The 22,718-nt window shown below is 46.1% G+C and overlaps 1 protein-coding gene across 1 annotated transcript in view; it reads left to right on the top strand.

Moving 5' to 3' along the window:
- Window positions 1–1,687: 1,687 nt before the first annotated feature.
- The window catches only part of jarid2b (jumonji and AT-rich interaction domain containing 2b), a 111,255-nt gene continuing 90,224 nt past the window's right edge, over window positions 1,688–22,718 (top strand). Inside the window, exon 1 of the mRNA XM_061092912.1 lies at window positions 1,688–2,298. Within this exon, the coding sequence (XP_060948895.1) occupies window positions 2,254–2,298 (45 nt within the window). The 5' untranslated portion in view covers window positions 1,688–2,253. The remainder of the gene's footprint in view (window positions 2,299–22,718) is intronic.

Raw genomic sequence — 22,718 nt, 5'->3', positions numbered from 1 at the left:
TGTTCTCCTGGCTTAATAAGAAAGGGATTCATCTGAAACAGGAAACACATGTGTAAGAATTACTCTGAATTAAGAATAGTAATTATACATGGAATTCAGGCTAAACTCTATGTAACTAACTTCTACAGTGAAAAGATCCCTGAAAGCCTTTCTCAAAATGCAAGTCTCTGCTCTAATGTGTAACCACACGGTTTGTGGGGGAGGTGCGGGGGTTGGGATCGGACATTTACATAAGAAATAGTGAACCTCCACTTTTTGTATACCTTTTGTACCCCTACAGTTTCTTCTGGATATTCTTTAGGTTTTAATATAATAATTATAGGAGCTTGATGAAAAAACTGGACCTTTTGGGGGTGAAGGGTATTTATGATCCGAATCTACTGCAATTAAATCTGGTTTCATAAGGGCCTTGGTGGAGGTAAATGCTCTGAGGATGCCAAGATATGTCCCTAACATCCGCTGGTGGTCGCTAGCATCCGCTCACATCAACTGGTGGTATAGGCTTTAATTATAGCACTGTAGAACATACAAGGGATATTCTCCATCTTGTCCTATGTTCTAAAATTGGCAGTGTTTACCACATGGCTTTCATAGTACTGCCATAGAAGCCAGAAGCAGATTTACCTTTATCCTCGACCGCACTCAATTCCGGCCTCTTTCGTTCATTACAAGGCCAAAACACTTGATGACGCTAAGGTGCACAACTGAACCAATGTCCCTAACATTCGCTGGGGGCCACTAACACTGAACTTAAATTGTGCAGAGGAACTTCACACATACAGGGGACATTTACCATCTTGCCCTGTCTTCTAATGAAGGATACCTGGAAAATATGCTATGAACTTACATTATCTCCACACGTATAGGGACACAATGAAAAAAATGAATTTTAAGAATAGAATGAGTCATGGCACATTAAAGTGTAGAGTAACTGAGGGACAGATCATTAAAGACATTAAGACTAAACACATGGTGTAAAAGACGCTGTTTCAAGTCAAATATTAATGTTGGTGCTTAGGGACACTGGGATGACACCACAGGAGCAATGTGCAGCCATTTTCTGTTATTTTTGTAATTTTTTTTTACATTTAAAGAATTGGTCACCATTGACTTCAATTTTATTGGATTTGGCTGCTCTCTTTTTAGAAAGGTCAGTACTTCATCCTTTGCACATGATCTTGTGCTGTTTGATCAGTCTTTTTAAATAATTTGTACAAATTGAATAAATTGTCTATTTCTGGAATCATCAGCCTTCCAACCCGTTTTTCTGGATATATGTGGTGAACCCAATTGGCATTCAACTGTCACCCTAAGCTTTTTGACCACTACAGAAACTCCAAAAGTGTTTTGTGGACTCTAACACTTCCCCCACCCCTCCATTGGCCTAGTGGTGAGTCGATAACGAGTCAATTTTCATTTTTAAGTGAACTTACCCTTTAACCGTAAAAACTGATGTTATAGGGGATGAAATATCACCTTTTCATGTGAGATCACTGTACACAGTCTACCCCAGATACCGTAGATTCCATCCAAATGCACAAGGGGACCCGGTGAGGGCAGATTACGTGGTGTTCAGTGGCAGGCGGATTTTGAAGTTGCCGCTGCGTGGTGCAGGATGTGATAGGCTGCCGGGGGCCGAGGCTGGGGAAGAAAGGAGCTGCTCTCCGTCAGTCGAGCCGAGCCGCTGGAGAGCTCACTCCCGTCCACCGCAGGCTCCAGCCCCACACAGAGAGAGAGAGAGAGAGAACACCGCCCGGAGAGGAGGAGGAAGAAGAAAGGAAGCCAGGCGAAGCAAGCGAGCTTTTTAAATTTTTTAAAACCTTTTTTTTTAATTTATTATTCGTTTTCTCGTCGCAAGATGTAAACTTGCTGACATCACGTCGCGCACATACATGCATTTGAAAGGAGCCGGGAGCGAGTGCGCAGCGACGAGGGGACGAAGAAGAAGAAGAAGTGCGTCCTGCTTTTCACTATGTTACCCGCGAGTGAGCTCGGGTCCCTGCTGCTCCTCGACCCTTGAATCGGTATCTTGATTTTGTTTTTTTTGTGTGGGAATACAGTCGAAGGAGAGAGAGAGAGACGCCGAGGGAAGAAGGATCGCGTAAAGGCAGCGATCTCTGTGTTTTTTTTTTCCTACCGAGCCGGGGATTTAAATCTGCTGCTGCTGCTGCTGCTCCGGGAGAGAGAGAGAGACAAGGAAAAGACATTCATGTGGCCATTCTCTGTTTATTGTAAACTCCTGGGGATTGCACGATGAGCAAGGAAAGACCCAAGAGGAATATCATTCAAAAGAAATACGTAAGTACCCCAGCTCCTATATCCGTGCCAAGGCGGGCGCTCGCTCGGGTCAACTTTGGCTTTTTTTTTAGCTCGCCTCGGCGAAAACGCGTAAACTTTGATCGGGGTTGGGGGGGTGGGTGGGCTGTGAAGGTGACCACCAGGACCACCAGCACCTCCTCGATGTGGGTCGAATACCATTTTCTTTCTAAAAAAGACAAGTTGAACGTGTTTGCACTTCCATGCCTTTGATTTAAAGGGACAGGATTGTGTTTCTCCGGTGTCCGTGTTGCAGCGTTTCTTCGACACCAGACATGTTTGAGGCTATTGAACACTAAGGGGTGGGGGGGTGATGAGGCTATTTTGACCCGTTTGTACAAGATGTAATGTGGGGGGTGTGTGTGTGGCCCATCGTGTGTCTTGGCTGCGAGCTAAAGCCACGCAAGGGGGGGGCTACGAAATGAAAGGGACTTGGCAAAGTGTGAACAGGAGGAACGGGCTTTTGTTCGGTGGCTTCCCGGTGCTCGGGCCGCGGAGACGAGCCCCGGGTCCGGCCATGGCTTCCACCTCGTCCCGGTCCTGGGGCTTTCTCCTTTATTCCTTTTATTATTATTTAAAAAAACAACCAGCAGCCTCACGTTCTAGCTCCCACCTCGAGGAGCTCCTTCCCCCGGTGCAGCGACATGTTCCCCGGCTCCTGCAGCCAGAGGAGCCGGGGCTAGGGGGGTCAGCACATCCGTCCAGTGGGGGGGTTCGGTGGTGGTCTTTGCACCTTTCCTGCCCCACGAGGGTCCCTGAGATCCCCGTTCTGCAGGTGACCTCTAGTGCAGCAGTCCTCCGAGGGGGTTACACCATCTTTTTTTGGTGGGGGGTGTGGGGGGGTAGGATTAGCGCTCACGCGTTCGGGTCTCGTCCCCCCGGTGAATCCACATGGGAGAGCCGGAGCCAGGCGGATTCTGAACGAGCAGTCGCATTGCAGGGGGCTCATGTATGAAGCGATCACCCACAACAAGAAGAAGGAGAAGAAGAAGCGACCATTTTCTCTCTCCGCACACTCATTCGTGAGGAAAAGGGGGGGGTTTGTGAGATAAAGTAGTCCCTGGGTTAGACTCTTAGTCCCGGTCCAGGTCTTGGTTCTGGTCTGGTGAACACATTCATCCTCCTTCAGGCTTTAAACCCACATCAGCATTTTGCTTCTTCCACTAAGTTACCATGCATCCTTTTTTTTTTGGTCACATGGGAGTGGGCTTTAAAGTTTGTTGCACCCCCCTTTGATCTCCCTCCACCAACACTTATCTAAACAACATGTGGAGCCTCTTTCCAAAAAAAGTTTGCTTCTCCAAGTGGAGACGCTTTAAACTGAGTTGACCCAAAGCTGAGCATTATATATATCTTTGTTTTTGCTTAAATGAAATGATACACAAAGACAAATGGAGCAACAGGTTTGCATGAGCAAGCAAACAATTATAATTTATATAAAGAACTTTGTCTTTTTGTGTTTAATCTGAATTTGCCTGTTTTTTTCTGTTTCTCTAATAAAGTGAAAACATTTTAGGCAATTAAATCAGTATTTCTGCTGATAAAAGTCAAAAATTCGTTCATTCAGTATTTGAAGTGTCCGCATGGTTTCAGCCTGTAGTAATTGACCAGACAAATATACAAACACGTAGATCTGACAACGCCAGAAGAGCACTTCATTGAGATTTCAATTGACCGCTTTTGTATAATTTTGCTGACCTACTTCCTGTTACGCTATTATCTTATAACAGAAGAGTGCTCCACTAAAGGGAAGCAATCTAAATGCATCTCTCTCTGCTTCTGAATACGCTCTGTCTGTAAATAAATATATGAGCTTCCACATTTATTTGTTGGAGGGTGACACCGATGTAAGACACTGATCTCACATGGCACGCTGCATCTCTCCAGTGTGTTAAGTTTTACTGGATGCATTTTGCTGCAGACGTAAACATCCCATAGTGTTCCTAAGTCATAGTTGGCATTTCATTTGTTTAATGTTCATCCATGACAGTACGGTTTTTCTGGTCATGACCAAGAAGTTTCAGTTTACCCAAGTATCATTTTCCATGCATTGAAAAAGTGGGTGGAAATTTGCAAAAAAATGTAGATCCTGTCAAGTTGTTTTTAAGTCTTTTCCTCTGAATTGAGGAAACAGGATGTGCCATAGAAATAATGACGAACTGAGAGAAAAGTCCCCAGTTTAAATTGAGCCAGACAGTGTCACACTCTCTGAAACTGGATGGGTCTTTCTTCTTTATTTTGTCTATTCATAACTTGGTGGTATAATTAGAACTGGAGCCAGAGAATGAGGGTTAGGGAAATGATGTGTCTGTGTGCCCTGCTGCAGGATGCACGGTTCTGTGTGTGTGTGTGTCTGTGTGTGTGTGTGTGTCTGTGTGTGTGTGTCTGTGCACGCATGTGTGGCACATCTGTCGTGTTTTCTGCAGCTGACGCATTACGTCTCCCCCGGACCAATGAGGCTCCCAAATGTGCAATTCCTGCAACCAACCTGGACGAGTCCAGACCCCCCAGGCCCCCCCCCCTCCAGGCTTTGAGACAGGACTCTTGGTCCCTGCTCATCCCCCCCTCCCCCTCTCCTATCCCCCTTTAATTAGCGTAAGACAATTATACATGCTTGGCTTAACCATTTCCCCTGAAACATGGGTGTGAGTTGTTACCCCCTCCCCTCCCCATCTCCCCCACCTCATGCCCAACAAACACCTACTTTCTGCGAATGATATTAAAATCCATCAGTCATAAAATCACACAGAAGAAAAGGGGAGGGGAGGGGGGGTCCTTAATAAAAGCAAACAAGGCGAGGCAATTGTCATTTTTCCACCAGGATTGATTCATTGTGAACAGAAGCAGAAAGTGAAGCCAGATTTTGCTCCGTCAGTTTTTTCTCTGAAGATGCTTCGTCACTGACGTCAACTGAAGAGAAACTCCGAGCTCCTTCTTTGAAATAATAATAAACAAACATTTGCTCGATAGTGTTTTAGGGGAAGACGCCGTGTAATGACCGAGGTACCAAGAGCTAATGTGCAGCAGTGTTGTTCGGCCTAATGAAACATGACACACAGTTTGTGTGTGTGTGTGCGCCTGCATGCATGTGTTTGTGAACGCATGTAAGCGAGAACAGCAGAGGAGCACGGCAGAGTGCAGCCAGGGCCATTTTGTGCCGAGTCTGCTCTTCCTGTAGGCCCCAGCTGGGGCTAGGCCTCTGATTCAAAGGTTGTGTGTGTGAGTGTGTGTTTGTGTGCATGCATGGTGTGTGTGGGACAAGCACAGCTGCTGCAGGGGCCTTTACAAATGTAAAGAGGCTGTCAGTGTTTGTTTCATCAGGCGCACAACTGATGAGGGCCAAGTTGAGAATCCATTGCGCTGCGAGTGTGTGCGTCGAGCACGCACAAAAAGAGGAAACAAAAACAGAGAGTGGGGGCAGAACGGGGAGAGCAAAGGCCCAGACTCTCCCCCTCCACTCCTCCTTTTTCCTCTCTTTATCTCCCTCTCTCCCCCCGTCTCTGTGTCTCGCTCTCTCGTTCTTGGGCTGTCCAAATGAAATGTGGGCCTCATGTAGGACCATGAAGAGAGGGTCACAGGGTTGTTTCTCCACCGTGCCTGGGCGTCAATGCGCTTCATTTAACCTTATGTTTCAATGCAAATTCTTCTTTCATAAGCTCCCCTCTCCTCACGTGTGCAACATGGCAGGGTTCACTTTTCAACCTCCCCGTCGCCATGGCTACCGGGGCAAACCAAAGTGTACTGTGGCAAAAGCGACGTTTTACTGCCTGTTTATTTGACTACGTCCATTACGGTTATATTCCACGTGGCACCAGTGAAAGTCTCCATGGTAAAAGATAAAGTGCTCGTTCAATTTCTCAGTGTTGCTTTTATACAGGACAGTTTTTCCATGAAGGAATCCTGAAGTTTACGGTGATGAGTGTATTTCAGATTTTGAGACAATCAGGATGTAGCAAGACGACCGGTTTTAATTTCAAAGTAACATCAGCCAGCTTCATTGTTTTTATTTGAGAAATCAAAGCAGGGCTACTTTGATAATGTTGCCAAACTGTATCAGTGAGAAACTGCCAAGAATATAAAAAAGTCCTCATGGAGACTGCCAGCAGTGGAAACACAATGGAGCCGTTTCTGTGTCACACACACACACTCTGCAGAGAGAACCCACTGTACCTTCACACTGTGTGGACGAAGCAGCTCGACACATCAGCCCGACGTGTTCCGCTGCCTCAGATCTCACAGCACTGAGATCTGCCGGAGTAATTAATGATTGCCAGGCCTCGGTTCATGTCCCGACCTCTCTGTTGTGTTAGAGCACGGAGGAAGCCGTCCTTCCCACGCTGCAGGAACACAACCTCGCGTCCCTGCGGCCTCCTCTCTCCTCTCCCTGGGCCGGCCCACTTGACAAGCACTGCCTCTGCGAGCCCAGCCTCTTTTTAATTCAGCCTTATTTATGTATTTATTAAGTACGAGATGGGGAAAGCTTTTTTTCCTCTCCCCTTTAACTAATATCTGCTCTGCCAACAGAAAGTTTACTGCATCATTACAAGCGCTCTGAGAGCTGCCTGTTGCAGTTTGGAACGCCGGTGGATGTTCGGCGGCCAAATGCATCAGCGCTTAGCTTCTTTTTTTTCTCCCCCTTTTGACATGAAAACAGACTCTCTCTCCATGTTTACCCTTTACCGTCTCTGCCTCGCTGCTCTTCTCCGACGCCTGTTTCCTGCAGAATTATGTCACATACACGCCACAAATTCCCTGTTATGCAACGTGACCTTTTCTGTTATCAGCTGTTGGCACTGGGTGGGAAACAATCTCCGGCATTTTGCTGGCACCGGTGCACGCTCGCACGCAGAGGCAAAGGTCTCCAGGTGTACGCTTGCTGTCAGCAGGTGAGAGAAACCGGATTTGGAGTCCCACCCTCGTCAGCTGTCAGCAGCGTCGGTTCAGAGGAACACTGCCACAGAACGGGGGGGTGACTGTCTTTGTTGGACACGGCGTGTGTTTCCGTCAGGAGCAGTTTGTGAGTAGGCCTGTGTAGGTGGGTTACAGCATATGCTCCAAATGTTGGACACAAGGCCTGGTTGGACCCGGTGAGAAAGTGGGCGGCCAACGCAGGCGGATGTGAGTGTGTGTGTGCGAGTGTGTGTGTGTGTCACGCACACCACATGCGCTCCCTCCGCGCTCGTCTTAATTCTGCAGAGTGATTTATATCCTCCTGCTCCTGTGGGTTTGGACGAAGATGGGGGGGAGCAAGACAGCTGGTCAGGCCCTGAGAGGCTGTGTGTGTGTGTGTCTGTGTCTGTGTGTGTGTGTGTGTCTGTGTCTGTGTGTGTGTGTGTGTGTGTGTGTGTGTGTGTGTGTGGTTGCCACAGCTTATCCGTTCAGGATCCCTATGAAGCTGAATCAACACTTTAGCTTTGTCTTTGGTTTGGCCTTGCAGTGCTTCACAGGGGCCAATGAAGGACGTTTAGAAGTACAAGACAATTAACAGTCTCCTTCATTATTTACTGTATCTTTCTCCAGGCGTTTTGAAAATATCTCTTTTTTGTTCTTGAACTATATACACAAAATAATCAGACAAACGTCCAGGTACTGTTGTTTGTAGCTCAAATCAAATGTCAGCTTAGCCCCTGGCTTTCCTCTAAGCTCTCTAAAGCTGGAATAGGGGGCATTACGTTGTTTTGTTTTTTTTCACTCGTATTTTTTTTTTTTTTAGAATCACCCAGCTATTGTAGCTTAGCCTGGCATTAGCCTTTAATGACCATTCTGTACATGTTTGAGACGACCTCTCGACCGATCTGCGCTCGGCCTCCCCCCCCCCCACGCTTCATCTCGGCTACATCACTTTAATAAACACTCCTTACATTTTCATCCTGTGGTCAATCCCATCTGATCCCCTATTGTGACACCGTCGTCTGTGCACATCCAGTGAATTAAGCCTCGGGGGGATGAAGCAACAGCGCCGAGGCTCAGTCGGTATTGATCCTCCATTACTCCCTCTCTTTCTGCCCCGGAACGCCACAGTTTCCACCGGCAAACGTATGCCGACAGGGCTTTGCAGGCAACATCCGGAAACATCTGGACTGTGCCGCTGAGATTAGTAAATCGTTCTGCCGTTCGTCTTCTCTCCGGTGAAATGCTGAATTATTTGTATTCTGCCAGTCAGTGCACATTCATAGCTGCTCTTTCTATGAGGCAGAGTTTCTTCCTGCCAACACGCCACCGGCCTCACCTCAGGTCCTCTTGGCTGCCTCATTTAATATCCCATGAGGGTATTTTCCCCGTGATAACTTGTTTTTAAATATTTAACTCATTATCCCTCTTTTTATTTTATTGTGGACAGCCGTCATTTGTTGCTCTCCAACGCACATTGGCCAGTTGTGGAACAGTGAACTCCCCTTCTGTTAAAGAGCTCTCGAACGCAACCCTGTTTTTTTTTTGGGACAAACACCTTCACTACTGTGTCAAGTTGTGGAATTTCCTTAATCCTGGTTTTAGTTCTTGTCTTGTCCCCGAGAAGGATATGTGATGCATGAATTTATTACATGTCATCCACTAATGCATTAACAAATGTGAATTGGAACCGAGTAGTTTGATGATTCATTCTAGTAATGGATGTCGAATGGTTTCCACAACTTTGGACTGGAATGGAGACAGCTTGGTCAAACCTTTTTCACGTTTTCTGAGTCGCCTCCAAACTAATTGAACCTTGTCAAAAAAGTCGACTCATTATCCCTCTTTTTTTACTTTTTTGGACAGCCGTCATTTGTTGCTCTCCAACACACATTGGCCAGTTGTGGAACAGTGACCTCCCTTCTGTTAAAGAGCTCTCGAACGCAACCCTGTTTTTTTTTTTTCACAGAGCATTTGGCCTCTTAGTGAGACCTTAATGTGGGATGGCACCCCCCTCCCTTCCCAGCCCATCTATAGCAGAGTAATGAGCCACCGGGTTAAAGTGGTTGGAGTGACCACCGAAAAAGTAGAACTGTGGCGAAGGTGTCATGGTGTAAATAGGTTATATGCTAAATGTGTTGATTCAAGGAGGAATGGCCGTGGTAAATCTTTTTAATCTGATTCAACACAGAGAAGGTGTTAACTGCATCGGCCCTCACTCCTGCTGATTATGCAGTCCAGAATGTATTTACCGGACCGGGCAGGAGCACGCTATAATGCTGAAACATGGTACGAGTGGAGGGGGGGGGGTCTGCACTGCTGCTGAGTTGTCGGATGCGCCGGTTCACATGTCAGCTTCTATGTGAGAAAACAGGAGGTGGTGGTTGGTGGTTGTGAACTCAGCGGCAGAATAAAGGGGTTTATTTGATTTGTAGGTCAATATATACCCAATTCAGTTTGCGTCTATCCCCCCCCCCCATCCTCCCTCTGCCGTGAGAAACGCTTCACCCCCCCCACCCCAATCTTGTGTTGTAATGGAATACCATGTGCATTTTTTTTTCCCCTCCTCCGTTGCACTCTATCTCTCTCACCTCCTCGCGCTCAGCTCTTTCACTCTATTACTCAGCGCTCGCTACAAAGTGAGGCGATGGAGAGAGCGCTGGAGAGAGGACGAGAGAAGTGGGGCTGTTTGCTCCTCGTCGAGCTGTGGAATTGACTCGGCTGTAGAGGTGGAGCCCGTGTGTGATCAGCAGCACCTGTTCCCTCGTCTTTGCGTTAGCTTTCCCCCAACGGGTGATTTTGTGCGATAATTGTTTGCCTGAAAGATCGGACTGCCGAGCGACGTGGTTGCTGGTTCTGCAGCTCGCCTCCTCTCTGTCTCGTCGCACTCACCGGGCATCCAGCACTCTTTCATCCGATTTGTTTTGATTCGGTCCGCCAAAGGAAACTTTGGAATCCCTCTCCAGTTTGATCCTGCACAGCTGTGTGAATTAACCCCCTCCGCCAACACACACACACACACACACACACACTACAGCATACTAACATACATGCACATGCATAATTTAGCCCTCTGTGGTCATTTTCAACACGGGGAAACTACTTTCCATTTTCATGCTTCACTGCACTCATTACATTAACAGTGTTAAATGCCTATTTTCTTGCCATTATCAAACACTAGTCTATCCATGCTGTGATCTTCTTTTTTCAGCTTCTGTGGTGCACTTTGGTGCTATCCTTCCCCTTTGTTCCTAATCTATTCATATAAATGAAAAGCGGTATTAAAAACAGTACGAGCCGACAAAAGTCAGTTCAGTGGTATTGATTTTTCTATTCTTTTCCGCCTATTGATTTTTCTTTTTTTATGAGCAGTAGGTGCTTTTAAGTTTTTTTTTTTCCGCAGAGAGAAGCAGAGTGAGTCAAAGGTATTGTCCCCCCCCCACCCCCCCGTTTTCAACCTCTGCTCAATGGATGAGGGCTTTCACTATTCTCCTGGCTGCATGATTTCCTCCAGGCCTCACAGCAGGGGGCTAGAGTGCATGGTACACTGAGGGAAGGGCGCCATAGTCTGGGCTGAATGTCTGGCCGGCCTCCCCTGGCCCTGGATCAAACATCACAAGGCCCATGGGGTGGGGGGGGGGGGGGTGGGGAGAGGGGGCCAGCCCTGGAAATCACAACCTGTGATTCAAGAAGATAGAAATAATGAAATTAAGCAACCATCTCAACTGGATCTATCCACAGTGACGGCAGTGAAGGTGAGGCCTGCCTGCTGCTCCGTGGTGATAACTCTCAATATACAATGCAGCACATGCAAATCTCACCAGAGCTCACTCAGCCCGTCGCTGTTTTGGGGAATTTGGACAGGAAGTGAGGTAACCACTGTTTGACTCAGAGCCCGACTGCCGTACATTCACGCTCACTTTCATACACTGGAAATGAGTAGTGCGTGTGTTATGAGCACTTAAGAAAAAATCGAAACAAACTTACTGTAAAGCGTACTACAATCTGAAAGCCAACAAGCAGGAAGTTACCATGGTGACAAGAAAGTACCCCCCCCCCCTTCCCCATCCTCCAGCCACTTTGCGCTCTCCTCTATGGCGATGGTGTGTATGTGGGATGTGAGTGAGTGTGATTGTGGGTCTTTGTATAGAAACCGACAACGTGCTGCTGCTGACAAGGTTTCTGAGCGAGTGGAACAGCTCTTCCTTTTTGTTTCAGCTCATGAGGGTGTGCGAGAGCGGCAGATGAAGATTAAAGTTTTATTGTCGTTGGAGCATCTGGCTCCCGGCTGCTTTCTGGGGAAGTGACTAGATCTGTTTTCCAATCCGAGAGTCTGAGAAATCAGGTGTGAGGCCCTGAAAATGAAAACCGAGAGAAAGCAGAAAAGGACATTTTCATGTTCTATCATTAGCATCCTGTGTTTGTGTTTAATTTCTTTCATAATTTGAAATAGAAATGTACAGATTCATGATTTGATGTTTTTCCTAAAAGCTCTATGAGACAAATTGTCATTTGTGAATATGGGCTGTGTATATTTTTAATAATATTGTTCCATACTCAGCCAGCAGGTCTTCTTGTATAACCTTGCTGCTGTGACCTCTGCTCAGTAAATTGCAATTTTTATGCTTCATTGATAGTCATTTGAATTTTGGGACAAACACCTTCACTACTCTGTCAAGTTGCGGAATTTCCTATTACTCTTAACATTCAGTCAGAGATGACAGTTGATTTTAAACCTTGGTTTTAGTTCTTGTCTTTTCCCCGAGAAGGATATGTGATGCATGAATTTATTACATGTCATCCACTAATGCATTAACAAATATGAATTGGAATCGAGTAGTTTGATTCATTCTAGTAATGGATTGTCGAATGGTTTCCACAACTTTGGACTGGAATGGAGACTGCTTGGTCTCTGTGCATTCGGTTAAAACAGATTCCCAAAAAGCTGCAGTTCTCAACAACCAGCCGTGCTCCTCGTCAAACACAGACTGACTTGACTCAGTTATGATGCTGAGGCTCCGAGGTTGAACATATCAGAACTGGCACATTTGTACACGCTGGAAAAATGTGCTCATGAAAAAAATGGCAGGCCTTTGCAGGAACAGGTGCAAGCAGTAAACCTTGAGCACCGGCCACAACCCGGGTGGGCTGCAGGTCTGATAATGAACCAGAGCTTTGACTCTCAAGGTTTATTATAATGCCTGATTAACCATTGATAAATTAGAATGAATGAGACCAGTGTCATGTCTTTTTCTGTTTGTTTACCTCCAGCATTATAATGTGTTTATTTGAAAGGCTCACTCATGGAGAATATGCACATTCCAGTAATGATGTCATGTTATTCGTAGATGACTACCAGTAAGCCGAGTGACTCATTAACAAACCCACTACTTCCACTTGTTGTCATCAAAATATCTCAGCAGTAAAGATGAATCTCCGACTCTCTGAGCCCTGCAGCTTGACTTGTTCTAAGCTTGACACTTTTTCCTCTCTTCTCTGAGCTTGGACCTAAATTAATTTATTTCACTTCCAGTCCTGCTGCCCTTTCAGGTCAATTACCAGTGATGGAAGCTGCTGTCGGCCTGCGAGCGCGTCTCTCTCATCTTTAGGTTGCTAGCTACACACGGACACCGTCTAATTGCCCCTCATGCATCACCCTCCTTCTCCCCCCCCCCCGCTGAACTGAGGCCATTACTCACAGCTTTCTCATACTCTTTTTGCTTTCCAATCCACTTCTCCATACACTGCGTGTTTCTTCGCTTTTGCAATGAAACTTGTCTCCCTGCATTCATGCATCCAGCGCTCTTCTTGCCATCTCTCTGTACCCTGCGTCCCGTCAGTCTCGACCCCTGCCTTCTTTTTTCCGGGCCCCTCAGGCACCAGAGACTTTGCCTTTTGTGTGTAGTGGAGTGAGGTGGGGTGGAGGTAGGAGGGTTTTGTCCCAAGCTGCAAGGTGAAAATCATTTCTTAATTGCCTCTTGTCTGTTTTTGTGCCGGTGGCTGTGCCAGGGAATGGACTCCTGCAATACAAGTCCCTTAACAGAGGAAGTCCCTCGCCTAAGCCTTGGCTTTGTTTCATAATGTTCTCTGGCTACACTGTAATCTGCAGACACACACACACCCACACACACACACAGACACACACACACAGAGAGAGCTTTAAAAGGCTTAAGATGTTGGACACAACAGAATACAGAGAAAATAGGCTTTGGATGTAGCACTATGAGGTCTAGGTGAGTTGTAAATGAACAGTTGTGCTGCTTTGTAAAAGGGACTCCATGTGGGAAGCACAGTGTTTATAGGTGTGTTGGATGTTGAGTTGGCAGTTTGAGTCTTTTGCATGGTCAATCTCAACAATGTGGGATCCTGACTAAAGGCCGGCGCATGCTTCTGCGTCGTCAGGGGCCCGCAGGCACGCAGCTGTAACGCAGGACTCGTTCTCATTCATGGTTCTCCAACCGTTGCGCGTGTTGCCATGCAATTCCCCGCCAGAACACTAGGCGCAGTAATGTTTTTTGTCGAAGTCGGCTCTTCTTCGTGTGTTGCACGAAGAAGAGCGATTTATTTACATCGCCACGGCGGCTCCTCAGAGCCTTTTTCTGGCGAAAAAATCCGCCGGTTAGTGACGGGTTATACTAGTGGACATAGTGTCGGATCTCTTCTGCCAAGTGCTCTTCTATCTGGTCCATATTCGTTCTTCTAAATCCTCCGTGGTTTCCGGGCATGAACCGGAAATGCGACTCCGGAAATGATGTAGTCAGCAGACCAATCACAGCCCTAGCGGCCGGGTGACGCTTGCGGGGCTTTGCCGTCTAGTTAGAAAAATTGGCCGACGCACGTAAGGACGTAGGAAGGGCCGTGAGGGGCCCGGAAGGGCTCCTGCGTCTCCGTGAAAACGCAGAAGCATGCGCCGGCCTTAACACTAAATTCTATTCCAAAAAAGTTATCCATATTGTACAGCAGTTTATTTTTCATGGCTTCCATCAATGATTTCTCTTTAAACAACTGTAATCTGGTTTTAAATCTAGACTCAATGTTTTACGCCCTGTCAACATGACTGTGGATATTTAGCAAAACTTAAGTCTCACAAAAACAATGGTGTATCTGTGTGTACATGTAAAACGGATCGATTGTGAAACGTTTCCTTAAATGTTATTTAGCCGCTCAAGTTCCAGCTCATATTCTCCCTTGTCAGCGATGGTCGTGTCGCCAAGGCTCGTTCCCATCGACCATAGAGGCAAGTTAAACTCTTGTCATAATGTTCCTAAAAGTGTGTATTTTGTGTGACCGTGCTTTAAGGCCCAGCTCCTGCTTTTCCTGTCAACTGTCAGTGCAGGGCTGCGGTGGCTTCTGTTAACCACCACGCTAACTTGTAATCTTATCTCTCCGACAAAATGCATTAGACTCAGCCGGCTGCTGGTTAACCCTTCACAGGCCACAACGCACACACAGTTTTTCCTTTTCCGTCCCGAGTGGTGCAACAGCGAGAGGAAGAGTTGTCGCTCTGAGTTTGGAGTTTGACTCGTGGAAGCCGCCCGAGCTTCGGTTTGATTGACAGCTCGTGTTCTGCACAGGATCAGTCTGTCATAACCGCTTGGACTTAAAACGAGTATCTTTCTCCTGAGTCATCCTGCTGTCAATCCCATAAAGAGGCTGTCTTCATTTAACAGCCGGCTACTTGCTAATTTCAGTGAGCAGCAATTTACTTTACTAATTTAAAATCACAATTTCTCTTTGCTGCAATGTGCCACTTCGACCCCGAGTGTTGTTCTCCGAGCGCCGGGGGCAAGTGTTGCTGGAACATAATCATTTAGTCTCCCTCCTGTTGTTCTGGCAAACTCCACGGCGAAATCTACCCACTGCTCATTTTTTATGGGGAGCAAATTCACCGCAGCTTCTGTGACTGCTGCTGGCTCGCCTCTTACACCGGATTTACCAGCGTAGATGGATATCTCACCCCCCCGCCCGCCCCTGCCCCTGCAAAACATTTGAGAGACGACACATGTTATGTTCTCGTTTAATATTCCCCCAGAGGTCATGCTCGTGAATTTGATTACCCTGGCTGAAAAATGATGGTTGTGATATCGAGTGACTTGGCCTATATTTAATGTTTTATCTCGGTGTAAACGCTCGGGCCTACGTCAAGCGTTTGCTTTTAAGGTTTAAATGCAACTGTCATCGGGGTGTCATGAGTGGAAAATACAAGAGGTTATTGAGGTGATAATGTATTTTTTTCTCCGCTGAGGTCAGACTTGTTGACCCTTATTTGATTCAGCAGAGCAGTTAAGCCTTGTGACGCATCATCTCGAGTGGAACTGGTGGCCAAGGTGGTATCATGGGAAATGAAGCTACTTAAAAACCAGCTGTCTGCTCCTTCCTTGCACCCGGCCTCTTTCCTCAACATGTCTTTTCCTCCTATGAACGTACAACCTGAACACTCACCTCTCCTTTCCCTGAGCGTGACGCCAAATTTATGTCAGTCATCCGTCCCAACGCGCACGGCTCTAAATCTCTTATTCACTTGTCTTGTTATTGCGTCTGTAGCACAAGCTAAATCCCATTGATTACTCCTTTCACTGGTGTCACGGACGGGGGGGCGCCGTGTGGCGAGCGGGGACCCTCGATCGATTCCGGGGGGGCCCAGAGCTGCACAAAAGCCCTGTAACATGACAGGGATTAGATGTTTATTGTTTTAGACCTGGAGTGAGCTGTTGACAAGAGGCCCAGAGTTCCTAGCCGTGCCTGTGGTTACAAGATCATAAGAGTGTTTTTAAAATCTATTTTTTCCTCTAAACTCTGCTGCAGCGAAGAGATTTAGATTATTTCAAGTAAAATTTGATGTTGGCCAACTTCAACACCTCAGAGCTCTCCAAGTTCCTGCAGTTAATCATTCTCTTTCCTCCATAAAAATCATCTTTTCTCCTGCACTGAAAGAACAATCAAACAATCCCGGGGGGGGGGGGGGGGGGGGGAATTGAATGAGTCAAACCCTTGTAAATGCATCTTGTGCTCCACGGCATGTTTGCTTATGATTTCCATAAACCAGGGCGTTGATGTGTGAATAACCTGTCAGGCGGATTGATTGGCCGAGGCAGCTGTCACTCAGCGGCGGAGTTTATTCTGAGCGCACCCCCACCTGACCCGTCTGGTTGGCTGCCTGTGTGATTGAGTGACTGCACGGCTGACTGATAACCAAGGCCAGTTATATATCTGCATCCACCGCTTCCTCTTTTGGGTTAATTTCAGTACAGCTCAGCTTTTTCCAGGAGTGGACTGTTTACGTTCTAATGAGAGGAGAGAGTGGTTTCTGTGGGGAAAGTGATCTCCAAAGCACGGAGGTGAATAGGGTTGCAAAAGTCCGGGAATATTCAAAGTTGGAAACTTTCCATGGGAATTAACGGGAATTAACGGGCATTAACAGGAATATACGGGAATTAACAGGAATAAACTGGAAATGTTGTGGGTAATTTATACTAACTGTATTTACCTTGTCATATACAGACATGAATATAAACATTTTGTTTTGTTATAGGCTGATTTGAGCCCTGAGGAAACTTTGGGCACTTGACTATATGCATCTGCATCGTTGTGTCATTCTTAACATAGGTCTTTGCACAGTATTTGCAGATGTACACAGGCTTTCCTTCTACATTGGATGGGGTGAAATGTCTCCACACATGAGATAGTGCACCTGGCATTGTTCTGTAGAATAAGATGAGAAAAAAGTTTGTAAAAAAACCCTAATGCAATGCCAGAGATATAAATAGTTAGCCAAACAATTGGATTCGTCTGTAAACATATTTTACAATTGATGGAGAAATGTATGGAAATAGGCTAGATGAACAGATGAACAATCCAAAATTCCCAAAATTCCCCAGCTAAACTTCCCATGGAAACTTTCCGCCCCTTTGCAACCCCTAGAGGTGAATGAATATCCATTGACGGGCCGTGGTGCCGTTTTCCTTCCATTTCTCTTTGTCCCGTCTGTGTGCCTTCACCCTCCCCTTTTCTATCTCTCTAGCCCGGTAGGTGTTATTTCTGCAGCTTTTGTCAGGGTTTTGAAAGAGCAGGGGGGGGGGGGGACTCATGAGACCCCCTGACAATGGGCACATGCTCTCTCCCCCTCTGTGGGCTTCCAGTGTCTTGGGTCGGTGTGTGTGTGTTGTGGTTGTGAGTCTGGGAAGCACCTCTCTTACCCGCTCGTGTTCACCTGTGCTAGCCGCAGGTGTCATGGCACCAACCGTTGCCATCGACCAGCTTTGAGTCCATGACCGTGGCAAACCGCAAGGACATTAAATACAAAAAAAAAAACACACCACAGCTGCACTGTAACACAACTCTACGTTGATTTAGGTGTAGACTTCATAAATATCAAGTTTTATCTGGAAATTACCTGGAACTCCATGTTTAACCTCCAGAAGCAGAAGGTTGATCCAAATATTGCTTAATTTTAGACGGTGAAACCTGACACACAAAAGGTGCTTTTCTCATTTTGAAATTCAAACCACCTTTTTAAGGACTTGCCTTAAAAAAAATAGAACCATCTATCGGTGGGTTTCTTTCAGAGCTCTGTATTAAAATTGAAATGATATTCAGGTTTTGGACAGGGTGGGTCACACTGGCTGAGCAATTTATTTAAGGCTTCTTCAGGCTTGCTTAGTTTTCTCTCGGTTCTGACCGAAAATTTCGCTCTATAATTAAATTTGACTGCCTGGAAACGACAGATCCGTTGACTGTGTGTGGTACGACCATTTTCAACACAAGCATTTACTAGCTGAAACTAACTTCCAGGTGTTAGTCATAACCTGCAAACAAACAGAAGTGGACCTGAGGCCGCGCTCACACACCTGGTTTTCACATCTGTTTTTTGTGATCCGATCACAAGGCGACTGCTCTACATGCAGGTGGAAACTCACTCTGATCGAATTTGGATCCGATCACGCCAGACCACAGTCGGAGGAGGAGGTCTGGACCACATATGAAGGACCTCCTACTCAGCTGACATCCTCTGAGCCGCTGTAGTTTATTTTGCTTGCTTGTGCCGACACACACACACACACACGTATTGTAAACTCTGACTTCCTCAAACCTCATTGTCTGGTCTTAACTAACACAAATGACATACGTGTTCATTTGCATGTAGAGCGGGGAACTGAGATCCGATCATAGGTGACACATTCAGGACGCATGTTAATTCGAGGTGTGGACACACGTACACGCTTGGCCACTTGTGATCGGATCTTTCAGAGCGGATGTAAAAACCAGGTGTGTACAGGGCCTGAGTGAGGTGAAGACAACGTTGTTCATGCTTTAAGCCCTTTGAGCTTAAAGCATGAGAAGAAGAAGAATATGAATCAGGAAGGGTAGTGGCATTGGCAGCACTAAGGCTTCTTCCATCACAAATATTTTCTGTTTCTAAAAGGGAAACACTAAAGTACAGCAACAGAAAAAGCATGTCAAGGCCGTTTGTGGTCTAAAGCAGTCTGCAGCGTAAAAAGAAAAGACTCGCTGTTTTAGGAAGATCAGAAGAAGAAGATAGAATAAAAGATGCAATCTCAAAAATAGTGATATTCATTCAGGATAGCTGAAAGTTTAAAAGGTGCCCGTGTGATGATATTAACAACACGTATTTCTGCCTCATTTTTTGAAAACTCTTCTTCCATTCTCACTCGCACAAGCAGACAAGATGGCTGCTGGAGGCTGTAGCTGGCTGTTAACACCTCCAGTCGTGAGAGAGAGAGAGAGGGGGGGCTCTTTTTGTTACAGGTTAAAGGAGGGGGGGGGTTGTTAGGATGTTAGGAGCCCCCTCTTGATCCTAAACAGTCACACAATGCACACAGTGGTCTTTAAAGCCGAGTTCGTGTTGAAGGCGAGTTTGCCCAGCGTTTGCTCCTGAGTGACAGTGAAGAAGTAGGTCAGCGAAGAGACGCCGCTCAACTCGAGCTGAGCCGCTGGTGAGCGAGTGCATACGAGTGCATCCGTGTGTGTGTGTGTGTGTGGGCATGTGTAGTGCAGTGTGTAATTTGCTTCCTTCCGCCAGGAACCAACCTGACCTCCCCCAGCTTCCAGTGTTTATGTGTGTGTGTGTGTGTGTGTCTGTACGTGATGGCTGAAGCCCCGGCAGAGCTCTGTTCAGTGTCCCTGTGAGAAGCGGAGTCAGCAGTCATATGCCGACTGACAGCTGAGGGAGCAGAAGACACAGGGCGAGGGCAGCTCTGCTCTGGAGTCGGGGCGAGTGAGCATGAGAGAGAGAGAGACACACAGGAGGTCTCAGGCACAAGCAGCGAGTGAAGAAGTAAAACACTGGTGGAGGTGGAGGCTAAACTGGACGAGCAAATTCTCTCCGTCTCTCAGGCTCACTTTCACAGCACGCTGCTGTTGTTGGGGGATGGCTGAGCTGCTCCGCCCCTTTCCCCCCCCACGAGCCAATCCACTATCATATTCCTCCCCGTCCTGCCATTTGATTGGTGGGCTGTCGGAGCCTGTGGAATAAAACGGGATTGATGGCTAATCTGGGACCGGAGCAGGGGTAAGGTAACACTGACTCGGCCACAGGGACAGAAGATCACACGGGCAAAGACACTGTAATACAAGATAAAAAAAATAGCAAGTGGTAAATCTATATAGTTAATTTAAGGGTTTTATTTTCCTTCTGTAAAAGCACATGACCCCTCTGCCCCTTGTTTTCCCCAGGGTCACTCAGGTTGGAGGTTGAATTCCTCCTTTCACACACTCTTTCCTTATAATGAGCGGAGATAAAGTATGGTAATTAATTGAAGTCAGACATTTAGTGAAGAATATCATCATCCTGCAAAATCATGAGCGTTCTGGAAGAGTTGGTGTGGTGTGTGTATATAACGAGAAATGACTTTTGCGAAAGGCCTCTACAGAAGTAGAAAGCCAGGGCTGCACTGTCTCCCCCCCCTGGGTATTGTCATGGCTCTGAATGGCTAATGGGAAGTGAAACCAGAGCTGGAGATTGCCCAGTAATGGCTGCTGAGCGTCCTTGGGTATGCTGTGTACACTTTGCCGAGGCTGCATTTGGTTTAGCTGTGTTTATAAAGGCAGAACAGTCTATAAACTAGGGACGGGAATTGGTAGGGACCTCCCGATAAGATACTATCACGATACTTAGGTGGCGATACAATATGTATTGCGATTCTGTAAGTATTGCGATTCGATATTACGATTTCCTGGGATTTCTTTCGGTTATTTTTTTTTTTTTTAAATACTGGACCATGGAAAAAAGTTGAATCATACCTTCAAATACAACACAGTCAAATTCACTTAGACCTTTACAAGTTTTATTTCAAATATTAACATTAACTTAATGACTGCCGGGCAGCCAATAGAGGAAATAAATAAAAATGTGCCCTATTATTGTATAGCCCCTGTCAACTGCACACAAACTGACAGATTAAGAAATGTATGCCACTTAGGCTACTTTTAAACAATAAATAAAAGGTAAATTAAATCGAATGAATAAAAGTTTACTCAAAATATAAACTTTGAAATAAACAAAAAGTAGGCAGAGCTGGCCAACATGCTCTGGGGTGATGTTGCTCCCCCCATATATCCCCCCGTATAAACCAATAAATATGTTTTTTTTTAAATTAAAAAAAAATCGATTTGGGAGGTAGCATGGCGATTTTAAAATCGTCATTTACAAGAATCGCGATTTGTAACTGAATCGATTTTTTTCCCCCATCCCTAGTATAAACATAAGCAAACATTGTATAAATGCACGGTATATGCGAGGTTGATAAAAAAAATGTTTGCTCCAAAAAGTCTTATAGATGTTCAAATACACTGGAAGTCATCGTCTGTGTGGTTTCCGTCTTTGTAGAAGTTGGTTGGTTGAACGCACATTAAAGCTTCACGTAGATCGAGGATTTACCTGAAGCGAGTCTGCACATCTTAAAAATGGTCCTGTTTTTTTTTCCCCTGAGTGTAGCTGTGACCCCAAGCAGCATTTTTTCTCCTTAAGATGCTTTAAGCGTCCAAATGAATATAGATGAGCACATGTTCCAATCAATCGTGCGGCAAATACAATAAAAAACGCTGCTCGCTACCAGTGGCGTCAATAAAACATTACTCTCATCTCCACTTAGTGACTGAGGGTCAGGAAAACTTTGTTCACGTGTTTGCGTTTACTTGAATGGAATTGCGTTGCTTTGACAATCAATGAAGCAAGGCAGCGGATCAACTAAACCTTCAGTGTTGGTTGTCTGTCTGTTTACAATTTGTAACAAATCTCGATAGAACAGGTTTTCCATTGCTGTCACTGCTGCTTCTGCATATTTCTCATCATATATGTATTATTGTCTTAGTCTACACCTTGATCTCCAAAAAGCACATTTAGCAGAAATCCCCATGTTTAGGGTCATAACAGATTAGAGGTGCTATGCGTCAGGGAGTCTTTTCACCTTTTTTACTTTCTGTCTGAAATGACCACAAACCGCACACTTTCACACCCTGCAGACGAGAAAGTGTGTGTTGTGTCTCAGCACAGTCCCATAAGAGCCGGCGCCGTTCCCCCCCCCCCCCCCCCGGTTTTTGGCCAAAAAACCTGGAGGAATTAAAAAGCTTGAGTCAACGGTCCAGCAGCTCTGAATGAGCCCAGAGGATAAACAGGCCCCAAGTTAATTATTCAAACCAGCAGGAGAGATGCTTGGCACGCAAACATGCACAGGGTTTCCCCGCTAATGGGGCAGGGGCCTGCTGCTGGGCCTCCCCATGGTTTGGTAGTGCAGAATAATGCTACACGACATTGCACATTTCTAAGGGTAAACCATGTGACTGATGTTTTTAAAGGGAAAAGCTTCTGTCATGACGATGCTCTTGCAAAACAAATTACTTTCAGATAATTCTGTTATCTTAGTCATCTTTACACTTCCCCTGCGCCACCTCCTCCTCCTCGGCGCTTGTGACAGTAAGACTGCCTGATTTCTGAGGAGTTTCATTATGACACGGCTGGCAAGAAAAGTCTCCATCACCCAAAAAAACATCCAGAGATTAGTGAGGGGAAATACTGCAACACGTCAATGCTGGTTTTCCAAAAGTCATCATATCCCCGGGTCCACTCATCTTTTTTTTTTTGCTACCCTCAGGTTCCAGGAATCCTGCATCACTTTGAATGTTGAGCCCTGTGTAAAGCTCTCGTCAAACAAAATACACAACAGACTGTGACACACTTTTTTTTAACAAATAGTGCTGTACACCGCCGCGCTTTTTTTGAGCAGCAGCTCGGAACAGAAGCCATCATGTTCCCCTGTTTGCTTCTCCTGTCTTTGATCCCACTTATCCAGTCATAACAAAGGAGAAATGGCACCATGCTGTTTCCATACAGCGCATAGCACCATTACGTCTTGTTGATGGTAATTTTAGAGGACTGCTGTTTGTGCGTGTGAGACGGAGTGAGTGACAGCGTGTGTGTAGGTGTGTGTGAGCAGGGGGACCCAGCGTTTCTTTCACCTGTAAAAGACCTCGCTTTGACCTTTAGGAGCTATTCA

This window comes from Limanda limanda, chromosome 19, assembly GCF_963576545.1.
Source record: "Limanda limanda chromosome 19, fLimLim1.1, whole genome shotgun sequence".
NCBI classification, from domain to species: Eukaryota; Metazoa; Chordata; class Actinopteri; order Pleuronectiformes; family Pleuronectidae; genus Limanda; species Limanda limanda.
Note: the sequence above shows the minus strand (reverse complement) of the source record. Positions and strands in the feature narration are given on the sequence as shown.